Source organism: Coregonus clupeaformis, chromosome 28 (assembly GCF_020615455.1).
Source record: "Coregonus clupeaformis isolate EN_2021a chromosome 28, ASM2061545v1, whole genome shotgun sequence".
Lineage (NCBI taxonomy): Eukaryota > Metazoa > Chordata > Actinopteri > Salmoniformes > Salmonidae > Coregonus > Coregonus clupeaformis.
In genome coordinates, this window is record NC_059219.1 from 3,972,834 (window position 1) to 3,996,499 (window position 23,666).

At 45.5% G+C, this 23,666-nt stretch overlaps 1 protein-coding gene across 2 annotated transcripts in view; it reads left to right on the forward strand.

The window, feature by feature from the left end:
• LOC121542559 (metallophosphoesterase domain-containing protein 1) overlaps positions 1 to 22,795 on the forward strand; it is a 43,136-nt gene extending 20,341 nt beyond the window's left edge. The window contains exons 4-8 of one of the 2 annotated variants that reach the window (XR_006657549.1): positions 1,629 to 1,854; positions 19,338 to 19,453; positions 20,976 to 21,089; positions 21,844 to 22,026; positions 22,463 to 22,795. Coding sequence is in view for 1 of the 2 variants with exons in the window: in XM_045208502.1 (XP_045064437.1) it covers positions 1,629 to 1,854; positions 19,338 to 19,453; positions 20,976 to 21,089; positions 21,844 to 21,965 (578 nt within the window). In the remaining variant the exon portion in view is untranslated. Of the gene's footprint in view, positions 1 to 1,628; positions 1,855 to 19,337; positions 19,454 to 20,975; positions 21,090 to 21,843 lie in introns of both variants that reach the window. The other variant, XM_045208502.1, reaches the window with a different exon arrangement.
• The last annotated feature ends 871 nt before the right edge of the window (positions 22,796 to 23,666 follow it).

The window sequence follows — 23,666 nt, forward strand, 5'->3', positions numbered from 1 at the left end:
TCAGGGGTGGACATATGTTTTAGGATCATATTCCGCTCCTCAAGATAGGCTTCCCAGTCCCAGGCGAGGTACGGTCGACAGTCGCCACTATCCATCTTCTGAAAATGTCTCTGTTATGAAGAGTGAACTTTTTTCAGGATTTCTTTTTTCTTGGCTGGAAATGGCACTTGGGTTGTCTGTCCAGTAAAGGATGACGATAGATACTAAAGGCATTGTGCTATTTCTCTGAAAAGTGGAACACTTGGAATGGTACACATTCCACTATTTCTATGGTTACACATTGTGACCATTTATTGTAACCATAGAAAAATAATCATTCTAATTCTATGACTATTACAAGCGAGTTATGACCCTTTGTGATGTGTACAGTAGGCCACATCTTTTTTGCTGTTAAATCATGCCAGTATGTAAACTGGCCTTTGTTTTCAGGTGAAGAGATCATATTGTAAGATCATTCTTATGGTTTAGGTTATTTAGTTATTTCTATAAGAAAGGAAACAAAAAAATCAAGGTCCGGCAGGGATGTAGCTCAGTTGGTAGAGCATGGCGTTTGCAACGCCAGGGTTGTGGGTTCGATTCCCACAGGGGGCCAGTATGAAAAAAAATTATGTATGCACTCACTAACTGTAAGTTGCTCTGGATAAGAGCGTCTGCTAAATGAGTAAAATGTAAATTTTCTCTTACCCTCTTCCCCCCCCCACCCCCCTTCTGTCTCTCTGGATACTGTCACTGTTCTCTGACTGGCTGTTGTGACAGAGCCGTCTCTTGAGTTGTCAGCCTCTGCTAAAGCTGAGTTTAATTACTCCTTTTCAGCGGCACGAAACACACACAGCATGCCACATTGTTCTCGCAGTAATTGTCAAAAATGTACAGTGATTGAAGTCTCCATCAACCGTGCTATCTGACAAACGGCGATGCATCTCACATCTCGTAGACAAAGAAGACCCCCAGATTTGTCAGGGTTTTCACAAGGTTTTTTCATCAATCCTTTGAAAACATTAGGAGATATGTAGATGTGTGTGTTGGCCTGCCACAGTGTTTGACAGGCAGCACGGATCGATGGACTGTCCCCACTGTGCCCATCTCTGAATAGCCAATTAAAGAGGAGGAGGAGGAGTTACAGTACACCATTATTGACTGGGTTTGGATGAAGGGTCCATTCTATGATAAACATGCGCTAGCAATGGCTCATGTGGAAAATAGTTATTCAGATAGAATATGTTTGTTATTTACTATAGTCCTAAAATCCTTTTATGTATTATATTCCTAAAATCAAAAAAAGTACTATATTCTAAATAATGAAATAACTGTATTGAAGGTTGCGTAAAATATTTACTTTCCTATTCCTTTTGTTACCTGTGATTAATAGAACTGTGACTGTCAGATGAGAGATGTCTTTGTGAGAACGAACAAAACAAATACGATTGTTGACACTATTGCAACTAAGAATGATGTATCGGAGCTACTAAGACCCATGACAGATGAAACAAAAATAAAGACATTTCAATTAAATTATATTTTTCCATTGGATTGCTGTACTCTGTTGCACCTGTGGAAGTTTGTTGAATGGGTGTGGACTACTTTTGAACTGATGGTCCCATTTCTCCTTTCTCCCCTCTCCCTCCCAGGAACCTTGCCCTACGACATAAAGATAGTGATTGCGGGAAACCATGAGTTGACCTTTGACCAGGAGTTCATGGCTGACCTGATCAAGCAGGACTTCTACTACTTCCCATCGGCCTCCAAGCTGAAGCCAGAGAACTACGAGAATGTCCAGTCCCTGCTCACCAACTGTATCTACCTGCAGGACTCAGAGGTCACCGTACGCGGCTTCCGCATCTACGGCTCCCCCTGGTGGGTGACTCTGTAACTGCAGTATACCTGATAGAGTAGATAAAGTAGCAGTGGTTTGCACTATCTATCAATCTTCTCTCACAACCACTTTGTCCTTCCTCTCCACTTACTTTCCTGTCAGTCATTCACTCACACTCCCCTCCATACACTTCCTCCCATGCTCCTTTTTTTTCATGGCTACCTCTCTAGCTATGGTTTCTTTCTCCCTGCTTCCCTCCCTCTCTCCTCTCCTGTTGTCTCTCCCTGGTCAGTGCCAGGCTGTTCCTGTGTTTCTCCAGTGGTGTGTGTGTGTGTGTGTGTGTGTGTGTGTGTGTGTGTGTGTGTGGTGCTGGTTTACCAATGCTCCATGATGCAGTATGTGTTTTTGGTGAGGGGCCCCAGAGGTAGTGTGTAGGCACTGGAGGGGTGTGCGTGTGGGGCCCCCTGTGCTAGGTAATTGGTTTGCTGAGATATTGGGGTCCCTTGAGTTAGAGGAATAGCCGCTATGGAGTGATGCCTCAGGTGTGTTGAAAGAGCGAGAAGGGAGAGAGAGAGATGAAGACGGAGGGATGGGGAGAGCGAGAGAGTGAGTGAATGAGAAACGCAGTGGGAGAGAACTGAAGACAGAGGGTGTAAGAGGAAGAATGGTGTACACGTCTTCAATTCAGTAACACCGGCTGGGCTTGAAAGCAGATGAAATTATGTGTGTGTGTGTGTGTGTGTGTTAGCGTGCCTGTGTGTGTGTGTGTGGTGCCTGTGTGTGTGTGTGTGTTGCAGCAGCCCGAGGCTCTGTTCCTCCAGCACAGAGGGACTCCAGCTGGAGACTCCGTGTGTTCCCCTCTCCACACTGTCTGCTCCCTCTATCTCTTTACCTCTCCTCACCCACCCCCCCTCTCCCTCAATCCACCTGTCTGTCCGTGCGCTCCACATGTCGCTGGCTCGGCAGTGGGAGCGCGGGGGAACGAGGATGTCTCTTTCTCTCTCTAATCTCTGTAAGGAGCAGTGGGACAGCGCCTGCTTTACCCTCTCCAGTCCCGTCTCCATGGTGATGCCAGGCTGGCACTGCTTTATGGCCCGTGGCCGGCCTGTACTGTAGCCTCGGGGTGGTGGGAGGAGAGAAGCCTCCCTGTCTGTCTGTCTGTCTGTTTGTCTGTCTGTAGGTCTGTGTCTCCTGCCCTGACGAGTCGTCTCACCTGAATTAACTGTAACCGCACAGTCATTCTCCCCTCTGTTCCGCTCTCACCCTCCCTATCGCCCTTCTTCCCCTTATCTCTCCCACTTCCTGTCTCATTTCCTCAATTTTTCTCCCTCAATCCCCTCAGCCATTACTATTCCACAAAGCCATGCCCCAAGCCCATACCTCTCCTTCTCCCATCCCTCCATCCATCTTTACTTCTGTTCTGTCATCCTTCAATCACTCCTTCTCTCTTCTATCCCTCCATCCATCCCTCTCTCCTCACGGGGGTCTGATGGCGTGTTGCTCGCAGCATGATGCTATCTTGTCCGTCCCAAGTATCCGACACACACACACACACACACACACAGCTCCACAATCACTATCCCTACCCCCCAGTCTCCAGCCAAAATTAGATCCGAGCATGCTGCATCCTACCCAAATCCTAACAATTTGTCATTCTCTGAAATGTGAAATCAAAAAGACAGCATGGGGGAGCAGTTGTGTGTGTGTAATGCAAGTTTACAAGTCATTTTTCATGGGCGTATCGCAAAGCCACCCCGCGTCTCGGAGCTAAAGGGACGGGGAGGCACAACGGAAGATATGTGTGTGTGTGTGTGTGTGTGTGTGTGTGAGTGTGATGGAGGCAGAACGGAAGAGCTCCAAACCATAGTCTAACAGTAGCGTGGGAGGCATGGGAATTAGCCACAGTAGTCATCTTTTCAAAGCTCAAAGCCCAAACGAGGCAGAGAAAGACACAGCGGAACGAGGGAAAAGGGGAGAAGGAGGAGTAAAGTTGAGAAAGTGGAACGAGTGAGGGGTGGAGGAGAGTTTTAATGTAGACCTGCTCAACTCTGTTCACGGTGTGTGTTTGGGATTTTAGGCCTTTGAGTGTGTCTGAGAGGGCAGAGGTGGCAGCATTAGTCATAGTGTAGTCTACAGCTTTGTGTGTGTGTCGGAGTATATGAGGTCTCGGCACACATGTTTTGTTTTACACGGGGGAGCGAGAGCTCCTCGCTTCACTGCAGACTTCCAATGTAGCTAATCACATGGCTAATTAAGGAGATCATAACACTGTTGTGTGTGTGTGTGTGTTTGTGTGTGCATGCCCTGCTGGTATCCAAGAAGTGAACTATAATTGATGTAGCCTGTTTAAATGATTAGCAGAGACTGTGTGGGCCAGATTCAAATCATTGTAAACCAATCCCTTAAACAATTAATTTCATTGTGATTAAGTGGTGGTCTCCACACCAATGATTCAATTCAACCTTGCTCATGGACTGAACAATGAATGATCACCTTGTAGTTAAACATGTTCTTTCTACAGCTTTAGTGTAAGTTCCACAGATATCCTCACATTATTTCGCTCTCACTTCACTGTTTTTCTCTTGAGCCATTTAATTTAGCTTTGCGCTTCTTTTGGACTCAGCAGGGAGATTGGAACACCAATGAGAGAGAGATAGTAGGGAGATTGGAACATCACTGAGAGAGAGATATACAGTGGGGAGAACAATTATTTGATACACTGCCGATTTTGCAGGTTTTCCTACTTACAAAGCATGTAGAGGTCTGTAATTATTATCATAGGTACACTTCAACTGATGTATCAAATACTTATGTCATGCAATAAAATGCAAATTAATTATTAAAAAATCATACAATGTGATTTTCTTGATTTTTGTTTTAGATTCCGTCTCTCACAGTTGAAGTGTACCTATGATAAAAATTACAGACCACTACATGCTTTGTAAGTAGGAAAACCTGCAAAATCGGCAGTGTATCAAATACTTGTTCTCCCCACTGTAGTAGGGAGATTGGAACACCACTGAGAGAGATATATAGTAGGGAGATTGGAACACCACTGAGAGAGAGATATAGAAGGGAGATTGGAACACCACTGAGAGAGAGATATAGTAGGGAGATTGGAACACCACTGAGAGAGATATAGAAGGGAGATTGGAACACCACTGAGAGAGAGATATAGTAGGGAGATTGGAACACCACTGAGAGAGATATAGAAGGGAGATTGGAACACCACTGAGAGAGAGATATAGAAGGGAGATTGGAACACCACTGAGAGAGAGATATAGTAGGGAGATTGGAACACCACTGAGAGAGAGATATAGAAGGGAGATTGGAACACCACTGAGAGAGAGATATAGTAGGGAGATTGGAACACCACTGAGAGAGATATAGAAGGGAGATTGGAACACCACTGAGAGAGAGATATAGTAGGGAGATTGGAACACCACTGAGGAGAGAGATATAGTAGGGAGATTGGAACACCACTGAGAGAGAGATATAGAAGGGGAGATTGGAACACCACTGAGAGAGAGATATAGTAGGGAGATTTGAACACCACTGAGAGAGAGATATAGAAGGGAGATTGGAACACCACTGAGAGAGAGATATAGTAGGGAGATTGGAACACCACTGAGAGAGAGATATAGAAGGGAGATTGGAACACCACTGAGAGAGAGATATAGTAGGGAGATTGGAACACCACTGAGAGAGAGATATAGTAGGGAGATTGGAACACCACTGAGAGAGAGATATAGTAGGGAGATTGGAACACCACTGAGAGAGAGATATAGTAGGGAGATTGGAACACCACTGAGAGAGAGATATAGTAGGGAGATTGGAACACCACTGAGAGAGAGAGATATAGTAGGGAGATTGGAACACCACTGAGAGAGAGATATAGTAGGGAGATTGGAACACCACTGAGAGAGAGATATAGAAGGGAGATTGGAACACCACTGAGAGAGAGATATAGTAGGGAGATTGGAACACCACTGAGAGAGAGATATAGAAGGGAGATTGGAACACCACTGAGAGAAAGATATAGTAGGGAGATTGGAACACCACTGAGAGAGAGATATAGAAGGGAGATTGGAACACCACTGAGAGAAAGATATAGTAGGGAGATTGGAACACCACTGAGAGAGAGATATAGTAGGGAGATTGGAACACCACTGAGAGAGAGATATAGTAGGGAGATTGGAACACCACTGAGAGAGAGATATAGTAGGGAGATTGGAACACCACTGAGAGAGAGATATATAGTAGGGAGATTGGAACACCACTGAGAGAGAGATATAGAAGGGAGATTGGAAAGACAAGAAAATAAAAAGGAGAGGGAACGAGAGAAAGTAAGAGAACGCTGTAAAGAAAGAGAGATGCAGAGATTGAGAGGCAGGAATGGAGAATGGAGCGAGAGAAAGGGGAAGAGAAAGTAAAGCGAGATGGAGAAGAGGGGGATGGAGAGAGTAACAGAGGCCCTATAGCGGCCCTCTCTGTGGAGTGAACTAACTCTCTCTAAGTGTTCATAATGACAGTCTCGGAGGACGGCACACAAACACATACCACACACACAAACACACACACCACACACACACATCTGAGGAGCGATGGGAGAGAGAGAGGGGGAGGACAGAGGAGAGAAATCAGGAGCTGTTTATTGATGGGGGATGAGGAGAGGAGAGGAAAGACCCTTTTTTCTTTCTTAAATGAAAACGGGAGAAAAGTATCGCTCCCCACTGCTCTCCGCACGGAATAATTAAGCACGGAGATGCAAAAGACTCCTTAATTAGATTTTTTAATTATTTAGGATTTGACTTCTTTCTATAGTGGCCCAATTAAGAAAGCTCATCAGAAAAACTAAAGAGATGAAGAGAGTCTTCTCCTCTTCCTCCTCCTCTTCCTCCCCCTCTCCTCTCTCTGATTCATGGTGAGGGACAGAATACCTGCTCCCCCTGTTTGAAAACTTCTCTCTTCCTCTTTCTCTCCCCTCTTTCTCTCTGTTTTTAATTAACAGGTGTTTTGATGTAAAGACTGAGAGGAGGGGTGGAGAGTGGGGGTGCGAGAAAGAGGGAGAGCGTGACAGAATATGAAATGAGTTTTTATATCATGGCTCTAATGATCATGTAGAAACTCTTTGGAGTTTGTCTGAAAGTTCTAGCTGTTACTGCTGAACATCTCTTACTTTTATAGGATATAACATAGAGAGAGAGAGAGAGAGAGAATTCTGCAAAGATATCCTCTGTGTACAACGAAAAACTCAAAATAATGGATGCATTGCAGAATTAGGCCGATACCCGCTAATTATCCAAATCCAGAAAGAGCCTATAAATTCTATAACCACGTAAAAGGAAGCGATTCCCAAACCTTCCATAACAAAGCCATCACATACAGAGTGATGAACCTGGAGAAGAGTTCCCTAAGCAAGCTGGTCCTAGGGCTCTGTTCACAAACACAAACAGACCCCACAGAGAACCAGGACAGCAACACAATTAGACCCAACCAAATCATGAGAAAACAAAAAGAGAATTACTTGACACATTGGAAAGAATTAACAAAAAAACAGAGCAAACTAGAATGCTAAAACAGAGAGTACACAGTGGCAGAATACCTGACCGCTGTGACTGACCCACAAAATGAGGTGGAAACTGAGCTGCACTTCCTAACCTCCTGCCAAATGTATGACCATATTAGAGACACATATTTCCCTCAGATTACACAGATCCACAAAGAATTCGAAAACAAACCCAATTTTGATAAACTCCCTTATCTACTGTGTGAAATACCACAGTGTGCCATCACAGCAGCAAGATGTGTGACCTGTTGCCACAAGAAAAGAGAGAGAGAGAGAGAGAGACTTGTCTCGTTGTGGGTGTTGCTTTTCTAGGGCTGCTCACCAGAGGCCTCACTAAATTAACATCTGATGTGCTCAGAGACTGTCCCAAAACCCTGGAGCCCTGTGCTCTACCCCTCCTTCTCTCTCCCTCTTTTCTTATCTCTCTCTCGTTCCTCCACATCCCCTGTTTCCAGTGGTTGAGGTGTATTCCCCAAGCGGGACAGTGAGGTAGCCTATGATGAACACTGAGTAGTAATAAACGTCCACTTAAGATCTGGAGGGAAAAAGGGAGAAAACTGCCTACTTCAACACTTGTCATTTTCCCTCCTCCGTGGATTCTCTTTGTTCTTTAATCTCTTTCCTCCATTCTCTTGTTCTCTTTCTCTAAGTGCTGTCAGTCTCTGTCCCTGTAGGTGAGTAAACACAATGTTATGGTGAGGCGTTATGAAGGGAGGGAGAGAGAGAATGAATGAGGGAGGAGAGGACGTTTAGTGTGTCGTTTCCCTGTAGGGATTTCTCTTTAAATTACCTGTTAAATGGCCTCAAGAGGAAGGTGTGTGTGTGTGTGTGTGTCTGGTGCTGAAGGCCATTCTCCTTGGTTACACACACATGCTTCCCCTCTCCAAGGCATGTGGGCTTCATATAAAATCTGAATTAAAGTGATTATGTCCCTATGTTCTCCCTCTTCTCCTCTCTTTCTTGCTCACACACACACACACACACACACACACAGATATAGTGTTGTTCTCAGCGTATAGTTTCTCCCTTGCGGTCTCAGTCGGGTCAGGCAGTGAGCAGTCACTGGTCACTGTCCTTGTTGACCACAATTAGATCACATAGTCAGAACCAGTCTAGAGGACCAGGAATGCTCATCCAAAAGGGATCAAGGGTGTGAGTGGGGTTGTATGATGCTGTGAGTGTGTGTCTGTGGTGGTGGTGGGGGGGGGGGGATTTTATCCCCCTTAGGGTGTCTCTGTCCTCCATATCAGACCCTCCCCTTCTGCTGTGCTGGCATGAGTGATGCCATGATGCCCAGCACTGGTTCAGAACAGGGGTCCCTCTTCACCCCCACCCGCCATATTTTCACCCCACCCTCCACCTTCCCACCATCCTCCATCTTCGACGAATCAGTGTGTTTCCTTATGCACAGGAGACTGGTGGATGGGAGGGAGGGAGGGAGGGAGGGAGGGAGGTAACAGTAGAGTGGCTCTCTTTTTTTATTTTCCTTTCTTTCCTTTTCTTCTCGCTCCCTCTGTCCACCGGAAAACTTTGAAATAATTTGTGTCTCGTGGGTTTTTACACATTCTAATTTCCAACTAAATGGGACATCTGTTTGAGAAAGGGAAGATATGCCACGGTTGCCAAGGCAACTATCAGTCTGAAGGAGGGGGGAACAAAAGTCCAACAGCTTTTATGGACAGAATTAGACTTTAGTGGATGTAGCTAACGCACATTATCCCTCCAAGACAAACAGAGCTTAGACACATGCTAGTCCCTCTATCTTTCTCTCTCTCTCTCTCTGTCGCTCCCTCTTTGCTTTCACCCTCTCTCTCTCTTTCCCTCTCTTTCCCTCTTCCTCTCACTTTTTGCCTCATCCCCCTTTTTCTCTTCCCCTCTCCCTATCTCTTCTCTCCGCTCCTTCCCTATTTCAACCCTCCCCCCTCTGCAGAATCAGAAGAAGAAGAAAAAGATACGCATCACATTGAGATCTGCCACCAATTCAAAAGGAAAGCCCCTCCCCCATATCCCCCATCTCTCCACTCTTTCCCCGTCTCCCCCACTGTCGTCTCAACTGTCTCTCCTCCTCTGTGAAGCCACCTCTTCCTCCATGGTAATTGGTCATTATTTAGAACAGGAAGGGACAAATGTGCTTCCCTAGCGCTTCTAAATGCTATTTAAATGGGAATTCATTATGTTCTCTGCTAACAGGGTTAGCGCCTAGCGCCACGGCTGTTATTAGGGAACTGTGGAAATGAGACAAGCAGGCAAGCAGCAGTCAAAATACGGCAAAGACCTGTTGTCTGCCTGTGACACTCTATAGAGGTGTGTTTTGAATGGATTCAGCCTAGACCCTGGATGATAGGTGTATGGGCAGGTATGGACACAGGAGAAAGATGTCAGATCATCTACTCAACCTGCAGATTACTTCAAAGTGGAGGGGGAAATTCAGATTAGTGTGCATTGGACCTTATGTTGACCCAGATCAGTGTTAACAAAATGGTAGGTCAACTCGTGGCTTTTACATCATAAGTGCTGGCTTGAAACAAGATCACTACTTTAAGCATTAGGTAGGTCATCGCACAGACAAATCTTTAAGGAGAACCTTGCTGGCATATTTGGGTATATTCTGTTCCTCACTCTGCCCACTCCCCTCTTTCTTTCTTGGCCCTCCACCTCCCTCCAACCCTCTTTGTCTACCAATCTTCCTGTCTGTCTGTTTGTCCATCAATCTCTCTTTTTTCCATGTTTCTCTTCTTCTCTCATTCTCTCCTTCCTTTCTCTGTTTCTCTCTTTCTGTCAAGTGTATCCACTTTGGGAGAAGACATAGGTGGCGGCATGTGGACTTCCACATGAAATCCCCCACCCTAGCAGCAACGTTAGTGCAACATTAGTGTAACGTGTCTCTGTGCATCCTGTGAGAGCAGCATCCGACGGGAGCTCATTATCGCTGGGCATGAAGTCGTCTGGCAGGACCCAGCAGATTTGTCATCTCTCAGTATCTCGCACTACCCAGCCAGGGATAGGGGAAGAGAGGGAGGGGAGAGAGGGGGAGAGAGGAGTGGGGTCTTTGTTCGGGGTAGTTAGCTACAGAATCTGGAGAAACTCACAGAGCATTTCATGACCATGCACAGTAACTCTGTTCCTGACATTGTATTTTCATAGGGATCCATGACAGACATGTCATAGTGTGACTACATGTCTTAATATTCTAACCTTGTGAGGAGTCTATTGATTAGGTAGAGAGGGTGATATAATTATGTTTACTGCATATTGCTTGAGATTGTATCGGCAACTGTGTTGTAACTTATAAATTATTATTTTGAAAAAGGGCCGTAAATTGCTGAAACATTGTCAATAAAAGTGTTCCTTCCTCCTCATTCTCTCAGGTTAATACAGTAAGAAATGCTTTTAGCCTGATTTAGTTTCAGAGCTCCACTTGCTGATATATGGTGTGATGTAAAACACCAGACATATTAGTGATAATACGATAGTGAATGACCCAGAAATATTAGTGATAATACGATAGTGAATGACCCAGAAATATTAGTGATAATACGATAGTGAATGACCCAGAAATATTAGTGATAATACGATAGTGAATGACCCACAAATATTAGTGATAACACGATAGTGAATGACCCAGAAATATTAGTGATAATACGATAGTGAATGACCCAGAAATATTAGTGATAATACGATAGTGAACGACCCAGAAATATTAGTTATAATACGATAGTGAACGACCCAGAAATATTAGTGATAATACGATAGTGAATGACCCAGATGCCATATTCTGTTGTGTAGCCCTAAATTCCTGCAAAGTGGTGTGTATGTTTAACTACTAGAAGTCTTTCCTGTTACAGCAGGGGGTCGCAGTTCCAGAGAGACCCACTAGGTGTCATCATCCGACAACCTTAGGCCCCTCCTCACTCACAGTCAGTCATCATCCTACTGGTTCACCTGTGTATTTATTCCCTCACTTCCCTGTGTTCCCTTGCTCCGTTTTCTCTGCTAGTTTCTCTATGTCCAGCAGTACTACTCAGTGTCTGATCGGTGATCTATGTACAGGTACTTGAGAAGTGTTCTCCCTGTTTCGTTATTTGTTTCAGTCTTAAGTAGTGTTTCGTATTTTGGCTGTCAGCCGGTTTTTGGAGACTTATTTTTATCGTGATAAGTCCGTTATTTTGTATTTTGGCTTCAGGACCACCAGTAAAGATCCTTGTTTCACCATCTCTGCCTACTGTCTATCCTGCACCGCACCTGGGTCTCACCTCACCCCAACCCTTACACTTTCCTAAGTCCCACTTTTATGCATTTCACTGATGTAGTTTTGATGTGTGTGCAGATTTACAATTGACAGATCATAAGTGAAGCATAAGCTGTGTAAGCTATATCACAGGTATAGGAGAGACGTGTGTGAGAGGCTCAGTCCCTGATCAAACACTGTTTCCTCTGAGATTCTGACTGGGCTAGTTTCTGCTGATCCTTACTTTTCTAACTGTTCCTAAAAAAGAGAGAGAGAGGGAGGGGGAGAGGCACGGAGGAGAGGAAAGCGAGGGAGGGCAGAGATGCATTTGTCTTTTCTGACATTCAACTTGATTACAGAGCAACAGCAGCAGGCAGGAGTGACAGAGGAAGAGAGTGACAGAGGAAGAGAGTGACAGAGGAAGAGAGTGACAGAGGAAGAGAGGAGAGCAGGAACAAGAGACACATCTATTCATCTGTCACTAACCCTACGCATGAGTCCCTCTCTGTCACTCTCTCGCTTTACCTCTCACAATTTCCCCATTTCCCCATTTCTCTGTCTGTCTGTCTGTCTGTCTGTCATTTCTCTTTCTTTATCTGTCTGGTGGTACGTCTGTATCACTCTTTTTCCCCATTTCTAATTCATCGTTCTCTTTTTTGTCTTTGTCTATCCGTCTCTCCTTCTCCCTACAGTATATAATATATTTCTGTTCCCCCTCTTTTTTCCTCTCCTCTCCTCACTCCCTCTATCCCTCATCGTTCCCCTTTAGAGGAAGTCTGCCTGCATTTTATTAAATGTGGGAATCAGTCTATAGGGAGACTGAGTCCTGCCAGGTGTGTTTGTGAGTGTGTGAGAGAGTGTTTGTGCATGTGAGTGTATGTGTGATCGACACGGGGCGGTGAGAACGATGTTTCAGCATTTCACCAAACAAGCAGAATGAATGGCACAGTGGAGGAGTAGACATGGAAGAGAGAGAGGACAGGAGGGAGAAATAGAGGGAGAGAGAGATGGAGGGAGAGAGGAAGAGCGGGAGGGACGGGTGAGGGGTATGTGACAAACACAGGTGGGAGCTCTGGGATTTATGGGGGGGAGGTGGGGGTTAGTGGTTGGTTTAGACAGCAGCTGCACTTCATTGACGGGGCTCCCTGTTGGAATGGATGAAACCAGCTTGATTTGACAAAGAAATGTAGATTTTCAAGAGGAAATGTACAGGCAGCTTCACAGCTGTATAATATTGTTGTGTGCTGCTGCTAGTTTATTAAATAATAAAGATTAGATTTTTACTGACAGAATAGATGCTCTCCTTTTAGAAAACCCTGTAAGAACACATTTATGGCTCTAAACCTAACATTGAAGGTGTGGGGGATTCTTGGGTTGTGTACTGCTGCTGCTGATGATGAGTGTGAAAGCTGTGAATGAGCACAGCTGTGAGGCTGACTGCTGCTGGGCCAGAGAACCAGGCCTTTCAGACTTCACACAAGACAAGTGTCTCTGTACCCATCACTGTTTTGTTGATGAGGCTTGGTGTGTGTGTGTGTGTGTGTGTGTGGGCAGATGTCCCTGCACTCTGTCACAGATGGGCTTTGCGATGCCACCTTGGTCTGCTCCAGCTTCGCTAGGATGGTTGGACACTGAGACTACTGCTGTATAGGGGTGTGTCTGTGTATAACAAAATGTGTATATCAGCTCAGAGGGAGTTGTGCAGGTTTGTGTGTCAGTGTGTTTGTGTAAGCCCTGGGGCCAGACATTGACTGGTGTAACTCAGTGAGTGTACTGTACGGTGTTTAGTGGATGAGAGCTCGGTGGTAGTCCGTCACCTAATCCTCCACCCACCCAGTGCTTAGACCCCTACTGCGCTCACCGCTCGCCTGCAATTAAACCACTACAGAGACACACACACAGGCGCTGAGAGAGGGAAAGATGGGAGGAGAGACAGCAAAACAGCATTGCTTGATTTCCCATGGGTCAACATTACGGATAAAGTTTCCCTGTTTCGGTGTCTTGTGTGTATTCATATTTCTTTCAGAATTTGGAGCGTGTATGCACTTTGTGTATGTATGCATAGCGTGCGTGCGTGCATTTGTGTGTGTCAGCCCGGTGCTCCTCGGTTCCTCCTGACCCTGCTGGGTGTTACATAAGTCACGCTGAGGGCCAATATGTCCCCAATCTGCCTCTCCACAGAGAGAGGGGAAGGGGGGATGGGGGCAGTTAGAGGTAAAGAGGTGGAGAGGTGAGATTAGACAGGAAGAGAGGGAGGGAGAGAGTGGGTGTTCACTAGATGACCGACATATAGAAGGAGTGTGATGCGTGCAAAGAGTTTATTCCGTCGATAAACAGTTGCGCAAGCATGCGACAACAAAACTCAGGCACATGGGAAATATCTACCCTGGCAACAACAAGGTAAGGGTAGCTCAACCGAGCTACACACAGCTCACTACAAACAATCACCCACACAGACAAGGAAGCAGAGGGAACACTTGACTAATGACTAATTGGGGATAAGGACCAGGTGTGTGTGATTAATTAGACAAGACAAGTGGAGTGATGATAAATGGATCGGCAGCAGCTAGTAAGCCGGTGACGACGAACGCCGAAACCTGCCCGAACAAGGAGGGGAGGCAGCCTCGGCGGAAGTCGTGACAAGGAGGAATAAATAGATTGATTTATGGTACACTGATAGATCCAATAAAATGAAGATGGAGCATGAAAGATTAAAGAAGGACAGGGGGAAATGAAGAAAGATGGTGACAGGAAGAGCGGGAGGGTAAGGTGGTGTTGAAGTAAGGACTGTTCTGTAGCTCACACAGGGAAAGGGGATATCCAGTCAGTTGCACAACTGAATGCATTTAACCGAAATGTGTCTTCCACATTTATCCCAACCCCTCTGAATCAGAGAGGTGTGGGGCCCTGCCTTAATCGACATCATCGGCGCCCTGGGAGCAGTCGTTGTTGGGGATTAACTGCCTTGCTCAAGGGCAGAATGGCTGATTCGAACCAGCGACCTTTCAGTTACTGAAGGCTGGGCCGGGCCCTGTCACATTTCCTTATTGTCCGAGTCAGATATACAGTACTCTGCCTTTCAGCATTCTCTCTCTCTCTCTCTCCTTCCCAATCTCTTATTTTCCCTCTATCCCACTCCCTTTATTTCCCTCTCTTTCAATCTCCCTCTCTTTCTCTGCATCAGTGTCTGTCGTTCTCCCTCTCCCTCTCTTTCCCCCTCTCTCTCTCCCTCCATCTCTCCTCCTCCCTGTGTCTCAGTAGTCCTGCTGTGAGGATCAATCTTGCCGGGTGGACTGGCTTGTGTGTGTGGTAGTCGTGATTAAACATCAAAGTCTGTACATTAACCATTGTGTGCAGGAGGGAGAATAGTGTGCGCCGGGAAAGGTTTAGAGTTGGGATTAATAATGGAAAAGAGAAAGAAACATATTTCTCTGTAACATATGAAATAGTGTCTGCTTGGAGTCAAACTCTCTCATGCTTCTCCGATGTACTGGCGTGGGCTGTGTGTGTGTGTGTGTGTCTGTAAATTAACTTATAACTGTCCTATTCAAATATTTTAATCCTATTTTGTGTGATCGAGAGAATGGGACAGAAGCAGTGTTGATGCTACTTCTTAAACGGACGCATTTTTAAATGGCTCCTGATTGGCTCATGGAGTAGACTAAAGAAGACAATAGGAGATATCAGACAATCAGAAGACATAAGAGTATCTAGTAGTATTTAATAGTATCTAATAATGTATTGTTTGTGTGTAATTAACCTGTAATAGTAAGTAGTGTTAACAGTCAGTAGCCTGTGTTTGAACTAGCCCACCTATCCTCCAGGCTAGTGAATGAGTGAATGAGAACAGGAAGACACTAATAGCATCTCTAAGCAGTTCTGTTGACCTCTATCTGAGCAGCGGAGTCCCAATGGACGTCTCCCACCCCGGAACACTTTTAATTGAAACAGGCTCTTAACGAGGTTAGCTGCGGGGGGTAGTGAGGGGGGGGGGGCATCATGTACGAAGACACACGTCAAGTGGTGTGGGGAGGCGGGTGGGTTTAATAAGAAGAACTCCGCTCTTAGGAGTGACGAGTGACAGCAACCCACTTTAGTATTACCCAGATACGTACACACATTCGTACACACATGCACACACATACAGTACACACACACACGCAGTCTAATAAGAGCACACAAGCAGAGTGTACGTCGTGACTCTGTGTGTGTGTGTGGGTGTGTGTGTTCCTCCCCTTCCTCACAGGCTGTTATTAGGGTCGTTAAGTCGACAGTAGCTCTTAATTAACTCAAGCTGAGGTGATGATGGTGGGGTGTGACTGCATCCACACTGCTTCACTGAGAAATGGCAAACTTGAAATGAACACCCACACACACACACACACTCCTGTAGCATACACACATTCATTAGCTGTCTCTCATCATCTATTCCATCTTCCTGTTCTGCTTCTCTTCATACTGTTTGTCAAAATATGTATAGAGAGAACCCAGACTGGTTCTATACTGTATAGATACCACTCTCTTCTGTGTTCTCTCTCCGTTTTTCTTTACCTCCCTTTCTCTACCTCTTCTCTTTTCCTCTGTCTCACAACATCACTAAAGCCATCTCCCTCTCTTTCTCTCTATTCTCTCTTTCTCTCTTTCTCAGCAAGCCTGTTCCTCTCTAGACCTCAGGATAAGTCTGGAATTGATTTAGATTTAAAATTCCTCTCTTCTTCTGGCGTGGTGTTTTTCTTCCTAACGACTGTGAAGTTAACCAAAGTGTGTGTGGTTAACGCCTCACGCCCCTCAGCACTGCCTGATTCGTTAATCATTCATGGGCTTTCTCCAATGATATCATTAGGCTTCTGAATGGAGAAATATACACACACACGCACTGAAATAGTTACACACACGCATTACCGAGAGCGAGACTGATCTCTTATTTGTTTTCAAACCTTCTATAATATTACCCTGTTAAGTAAGGTGGGGTTTTGGGTAAACCTGACTCTCTCTCTCTCTCTCTCTCTCTCTCTCTCTCTCTCTCTCTCTCTCTCTCTCTCTCTCTCTCTCTCTCTCTCTCTCTCTCTCTCTCTCTCTCTCTCTCTCTCTCTCTCTCTCTCTCTCTGTCAGTCTCTCTCTGTCAGTCTCTCTCTGTCAGTCTCTCTCTGTCAGTCTCTCTCTCTCTCTCTGTCAGTCTCTCTCTGTCAGTCTCTCTCTCTCTCTCTGTCAGTCTCTCTCTGTCAGTCTCTCTCTCTCTCTCTGTCAGTCTCTCTCTCTCTCTCTCTCTCTGTCAGTCTCTCTCTCTCTCTCTCTCTCTCTGTCAGTCTCTCTCTCTCTGTCAGTCTCTCTCTCTCTCTCTCTCTCTCTGTCAGTCTCTCTCTCTCTGTCAGTCTCTCTCCGTCAGTCTCTCTCTCTCTCGCTTCAGAAAAGAAAGGGGGAAAAGAATCACATTAAATGAAAGTACGGTATGCCGTTGTTTTTTCCCCAGTGTGCTTTGCTTTGCCCCTAGACGACGCCTAGGGATCCAGCGCTCTAACTCAAACATCTGTTTCCTTCTTTTTCATATCCATAACAAATAACAAACCTTGGGTATTAACAATCTTTAATACGCTGAGCACGTCCCCAATTATCCTCCCTAACTGCACCAAAAAACGCTAGTTATATTCTAATCCCTTTCCTGGTCAAATCATATTTATATAGTAGAGATGTTATCCACGGTATTATATTCTTTTAGTTTTCGTGTTTAGACGGCAAACAGAAGAATCAGGGTTTTTCCTGGAATGAAGATACACTCTCACAGTAAAATCAGTGTAACTTCCTTTAGCTACTGTGTTAAGGATGTAACATGCTACACTGCTGACATATGACGTTTTATATGGTCCATGTCTTAAAGGAATACAGTCAAATAACTTTCAGTCAGGTGAACTTTCAGAGCCAGATGAACTTGTGGATACCATTTGTATGTCTCTGTGTCCAGTATGAAGGAAGTTGGTGGTAGTATCGTGATCCAATGCTAACTAGCGTTAGCGCAATGACTGGAAGTCAATGGGTATCTGCTAGCATGTTAGATACTGTATAGCATGTGATTTTGGCCCTAGTGGTAGAAAATCCCAGACTTTTAACTTGAGACGAGCTGTAAGTGGGAACAGAAAGAAGAAATGCAAGTATTTACATAATGTACAAACTCACTTTTTTCTCTCTCATTCCCTTAATCTCTATCTCATTCCATCTCCATGTCTCTCTCAATAGCCCCTTGATTCTTTCTCATCTCCCCTTTTTCGCTTTCCACCCCCCTTTCTCTCTCTCTCTTTCTCTCTCTCTCGGTCTCTTTATCTAACCCTCTGTTAAGAAAATTACAGTCCAATAGCGATTACCAGAGAAAAGTGCTTTTCCTCTGTCTCTCATCACTCGTTTGTACTTCATCTCTCCATTCAGATATGAAGAGGGGATGGATGGGGGGCGCATCAATAGAGGTTGCGTCTCAAATGAACACTCTATTCCCAATATAGTGCACTACTTTTGACCAGGGCCCATAGGGGTTCTGGTCAAAAGTAGTGCACTAGGGAATAGGGTGCCATTTGGGACGCAGAAGAGACTGGCAGCTCATCTCATTTTAATTGAGACATCCATGTTAAGACGAACATGAATATTTAACGGGCCCAATTAATATGCTAAGGCAAATTTAAATGTTTAAAAATTCACTGTGTAAATTAGTCAAATTGCGTTCACTGGGAACTTCAGACGTTTCATCAAGTGTTTAGGCTCTGATGTCCCAAAGTGATGGAATTTAAATGGAGTAGATTCAAGCTGAAATGGGACACCGTTTCCCATAATGCATCTCTCACTCTGTCTCCTTGACCTCTCTCAGGCGGTGACCCCAGGGTTGGGACCATCACCAAATGTATCCGGCTGTATTATACCACTAGGTCTCTTTTAATCAAGTGTGTGTATGTGCGCGTACATATGTGTGTGTGTGTGTGTGTGCCCCCACACACACACACACTCGCTTGCATACATACACAGACGGGCAGGAAATGATAAAACACCCACCATCTGACGTTCCACTAAACACTGAAGCGCCAAGCGACGGACGGCGTGCCGCCGATAAAAGTTGGCGTTTCGAGTGACTGCTCTCTGCAAATTATAAAAAGCCGGCGGTACGAGAGCTAACGGCGGCGTCATCGTGGTTACACACGCGTGGCTCGCCTTACGGTACAGAGGAAGATGGATCTGAGGACTCATTGTTAGTGACATGTTAATTTCTCCACCGTCACTCACACACTGGAGGCATCCACTATCAAAGTGATGGGACACGGACCCAGCCATCAAGTCCCTCTCTTCCTCCTTATTTTCTCCTCTTTTCTCTCTTCTCCCTCCCTTCCTGGGAGGCTTCAATGCCGACTGTTGAATCAAGCGGTCGTTAATGTTTAATGTTGAGGTTTTATAGCCTAGCGCTTTCTGCCTGCGTCTCTAAGGTTCTGTCTCATTCATGCTATTGCACTTTGTACGTGGCAGCAGTAGTGTTAAATTTAAGTTTAGAGGGAGGGAGTTGATTTGATTTGTCAGAGCAGATGATTGAGGTTCAGAGGTTAAGTGCCATTTTGGCTCTTAATCTGTCCCCCAGCAGGGCTCAGCCTTATTAGAGATGATGATGATGATCTGATGGATGATTGTTTTGACAGTGATATGATATACTGTATTAATCTCTCTCTCTCCTCTCTCTCCTCTCTCTTTCTCTGAGCCAGGCAGCCATGGTATTATGGCTGGGGGTTCAACCTACCAAGAGGTCAGGCTCTGTTGGACAAGTGGAACCAGATCCCCGACTCCACCGACATACTGGTCACACACTGCCCCCCACTGGGTGAGGGACACATTTACATTTACATTTACGTCATTTAGCAGACGCTCTTATCCAGAGCGACTTACATGAGCAATTAGGGTTAAGTGCCTTGCTCAAGGGCACATCGACAGATTTTTCACCTTGTCGGCGCGGGGATTAGAACCAGCGACCTTTCGGTTACTGGCACAACGCTCTTAACCACTAAGCTACCTGCCGCACACATTACACCTGGGGGACACAATCATGAGACAGCATCGCACGCACACACACGTTACATACACACGCACAAATTTACACATTCGCACACGCACATGTGCGCAGACCCAATGCTTTGATAGACTGTCAAATAAGTCATACTTTTTGAATAATCTGTAATTTATTCCTGTTATCATCCTCGTGTAAATATCTACCCACACTTACATACACATTTGCATAACACACACACACTTTCACACCTCATCTCCCGCTGCAGCTGGGAGATGCTCAGACGAGTGTGTGTGATTGATTTCTGTGGCTCCAGCGTGGCGTCTCGCCTCTAAACACAGGGAGTTATTTTCCGTTCAGTTTAGCCAAGTGTCTCCAGCTCCCCTCTCCTCATAAGCCACCAGCATATGGAGCAGCTACAGCCGGCCACTAATGCGTGTTAGAGGGAGAGACAAAGAGAGAGGGATAGAGAGAGGCTGGGGAGGAGGAGGAGCGAGAAGGAGGGAGAGAAGGAGAGAGAGACAGAGGGAAAGAATGAAGAGGACAGAGAGGAGTGAGCGAGTAAAGAGCGAGACGGACAGAGAGCTACAGAGAGACGGACGGTCTAGAGAGAGAGGAAGAGAAAGATAGAGCAGATAGCGAGGGATAGGCGTAAAGGGACAGAGTGAAAGAGTGAGAGACGCTGTTCGTTCGCACTGCGGCAAAACCTGTCGTCTTTTATGGGGCGCGATAAAGCGATGGAACGGAGATGGAGGCGAAATATGGCCTCTTTTTATCTAGCGCTGAGGAGGAAGTTACACAGGAGGGTAAAAGCTGTATACGCACCAGCTGCCTTAAAACAAGCAGAGAATTAGAGTTGAGTGTCCAGAAATGAAGACAGAGCCATAACTCTCTACATCATCACAAAAGTCTCCACAGACTTGTAAAGTAACCCAAAGTGATTTGTAGGGGTTTCAGCTGAATTGCATTTTCTTATTTTGAGCTTTTCACTAGATTTCAAAGCACTTCCAGTGTGTGTCACCCCATCCACCACCAATGTGTGCATGGCAGAAGAAAGACAAGTCTTGTTAGTGTTTCTATTGACTCAGCAGTATGCTTCCTATAGTGACACTAAATCAGTCTCTCTCACACACGTCACACTGCGTGTAGCAGAGTGCAGCGGTGTGTGTAGCAGAATGTGTGTGATTCATCTCTATTCTCTACAGGGCTTCTGGAATAGTGTATTATAATATTGGTGGGGTTTAGTGTGTATATGGGGTGTAGTCATGTGTCTGTATGTTATATCACCAATGTTTACTATGCAGTTATTGATGTGTGTTGTGTTGCTGTCTCTTTGTAGGGTTCCTGGACTGGGTTCCTAAGAAGATGCAGCGTGTGGGCTGTATGGAGCTACTCAACACTGTCCAGAGGAGAGTACAGCCCAAACTACATGTGTTCGGACACATCCACGAAGGTACACACCCACACACACACACACACACACACAAACGCACACACACACACCAACGCACACACACACTTTAATTCTGTATGAATGAGGTTTCTCATACTGCTACACAAACCTGCATATTTAAATCAGATTATTGATCTTGTAGCACAAGGTCTTTGGAATACATCATTATGACGTGTTTATGGATTCTTGCAACGGGGCTGTATTTGATTCTATTAGTCATATATTATGCCTATAAGTGGTACCGTAGCGTCTCATCCAGACTTGTAAGGGGGGGCTGAGAGGCCTTCTCTCCAGGCTGAGAGATGCTTTTTTGGGGTTAGCAGGTCAGCGTGGGTCCCCTGGAGCACCATGGCCCCGTCGGAGAGGACCAGATTAGTAACTAGATCAGATTCACACAGGGAGGAACAGGCTGGATTTAGCCCTGTGTGTGGATCTGAGTGGGACTGCGATAGATTGGGAGCAAGGAAGAAGGGAGAAAAAAGGAATTGTAGCTTTTGTCATTTGTCACACATTCATAAGACCAGTTCATTATGAGTGATCTAAAAAGGCAAAAAGTATCTCACCTGTAAAACATTTGCTACATGTCAAACGAGATGCAGTTGCCGCTGTAAGTGTTAGATGTGGATAGTTGTGTCAATAAAGGGAAATGTAGAGAGAGTGGAAAGAAGTCAATGAATAAATGAGTGTTACTGTAACAGTCTTTGTCTCCCGCTCTGATAGTTGTATCCCCTCCTCTCTCCTCTACCTCCTCCAGGTTATGGTATGATGACTGACGGCACCACCACGTTCGTCAACGCCTCGGCCTGCACCGTCAACTTCCAGCCCATGAACCCGCCCATCGTCTTCGACCTGCCCAATCCCACCAGGACCACATGACTAGAGAAGCCCCGCCCTGCTGAGCCCCCCTCCAATCAGGAGCCTAGTGGTTCGAAGGCAGGTAGGTGAGGGTGGTGGGCAGGTGTGGTGGAGTACTGTAGATATTCAAGGCTCTAACGGATGCTGTGTGTGTGTGTGTGTGTGTGTGGCACAACATTCACACACGCCCAAGTCTCTTACGGACGATGTGTATGTCTAGAGAGACAGGCGATGTTGCCAATCCTCACTTGGCAAATCCATTGATGTTCTTTTATGTACTGTCTTTATTTCAACAAAAGCTCTTACAAACTGGAAAGTAAGGCAAAAGACAGACCCCAGATGTCAGCATTAGTCTGTAAATCTTCTGTTGTACTTCTACTGCACTGACGATCTGATCTGGCTCTCAGATAGAGAAGAGGACAGGGGGAACTTTGTCTGCTGTGTCATTGTTTGGACTCACAGTCTTTCTCTCAGAAGAAGACACTGGATAACTCTCATTCTCTCTTGCTTCCTCATAGAGGACTCTGTTAAGCCACCAGTGGAAGTTGCTCAGTGGCGGAGTTTTGACATTGTGACAGTGTGGTCCACACTTCATTTGAGACTTTCCCCTGAGGAGTGATGGAACATTTACCAGTAGGGTTTTAGAACATGAACCGAATCTCTAATTTTGGACTTTGTGGAGCTGTTTGCCAGCACAGAGAGGACACGCCCTGCCAGTACTCTAATATCACAGTTCCTGCACTGCAGATTAAAACACTGGTTTCCCCTTTCTCTTGATCCCGCTTTTCCTCTGCCCCTCTAGTCTCTCTCTCTCTCTCTCTCTCTCTCTCTCTCTCTCTCTCTCTCTCTCTCTCTCTCTCTCTCTCTCTCTCTCTCTCTCTCTCTCTCTCTCTCTCTCTCTCTCTCTCTCTCTCTCAGGCATGGTGGTTTGTGTGTGTGGAATCAAAGTGTGTGTGTGTGAGGGCAGCAGGAGGTCTCAGCCACGGGCTGTGTGTGAGTATAAGTGTCAAACGTGTTGACACCACTCCCCTGGTTCTCATTACAACTCTCAGTAAGCTTCTCTTCATCTCTTCCCTTCTTCTCTTTTTCCCCCCTCTCTCTTTCTTCCCTCCTCCATCCCTCGTTGCATGTGTAATCAGCTCACCCTCTTATCCCTGGCTCGTGTGCTGTGATCCTGACAAGTTTATTCCGAGGTCACTGGCCGGGAAGTCTGCAAGATTTTGATTCCGAGTACGGAATACTGGGAATTCATAATACCCAACAAAGCGGATTGGGAAATGTGTTCGCTCCTGACCCTGTACAGGAGCAGGGGTGTCTGGAATGTTCTCGCTGCTCTATGGTGCCCTTTCTGGGAGAGATGTATCATGGGAATTAACTTTGAACTCTTAGTGGACCAATGGATGAAGATGAGGTGTAGGCCTAAATGTACCATAACTGGTCAAGAAGTTGGAACTGTAAATCTACGTCACCTGTCATTGTAAAAAAAATAAAGTTAGCAATCAAGGTTTACTTAAAATGTTGCCATGCATTTAAAAGTTGTTCAATATTTGTGTGTTGTTAAAAAAGAGGCAGTGCAGAAACAATGTTTTAATTTTAAGTTCAGTTCTTATATAGGCTAGTAAATGCTTATTATTGTATAATATTATCTGTACTATGTTACACTCTAAAAAATGCTGGGTTGTTTTGGTTGACCCAACTGCTGAGTTGCAGGCGTTGGGTCAC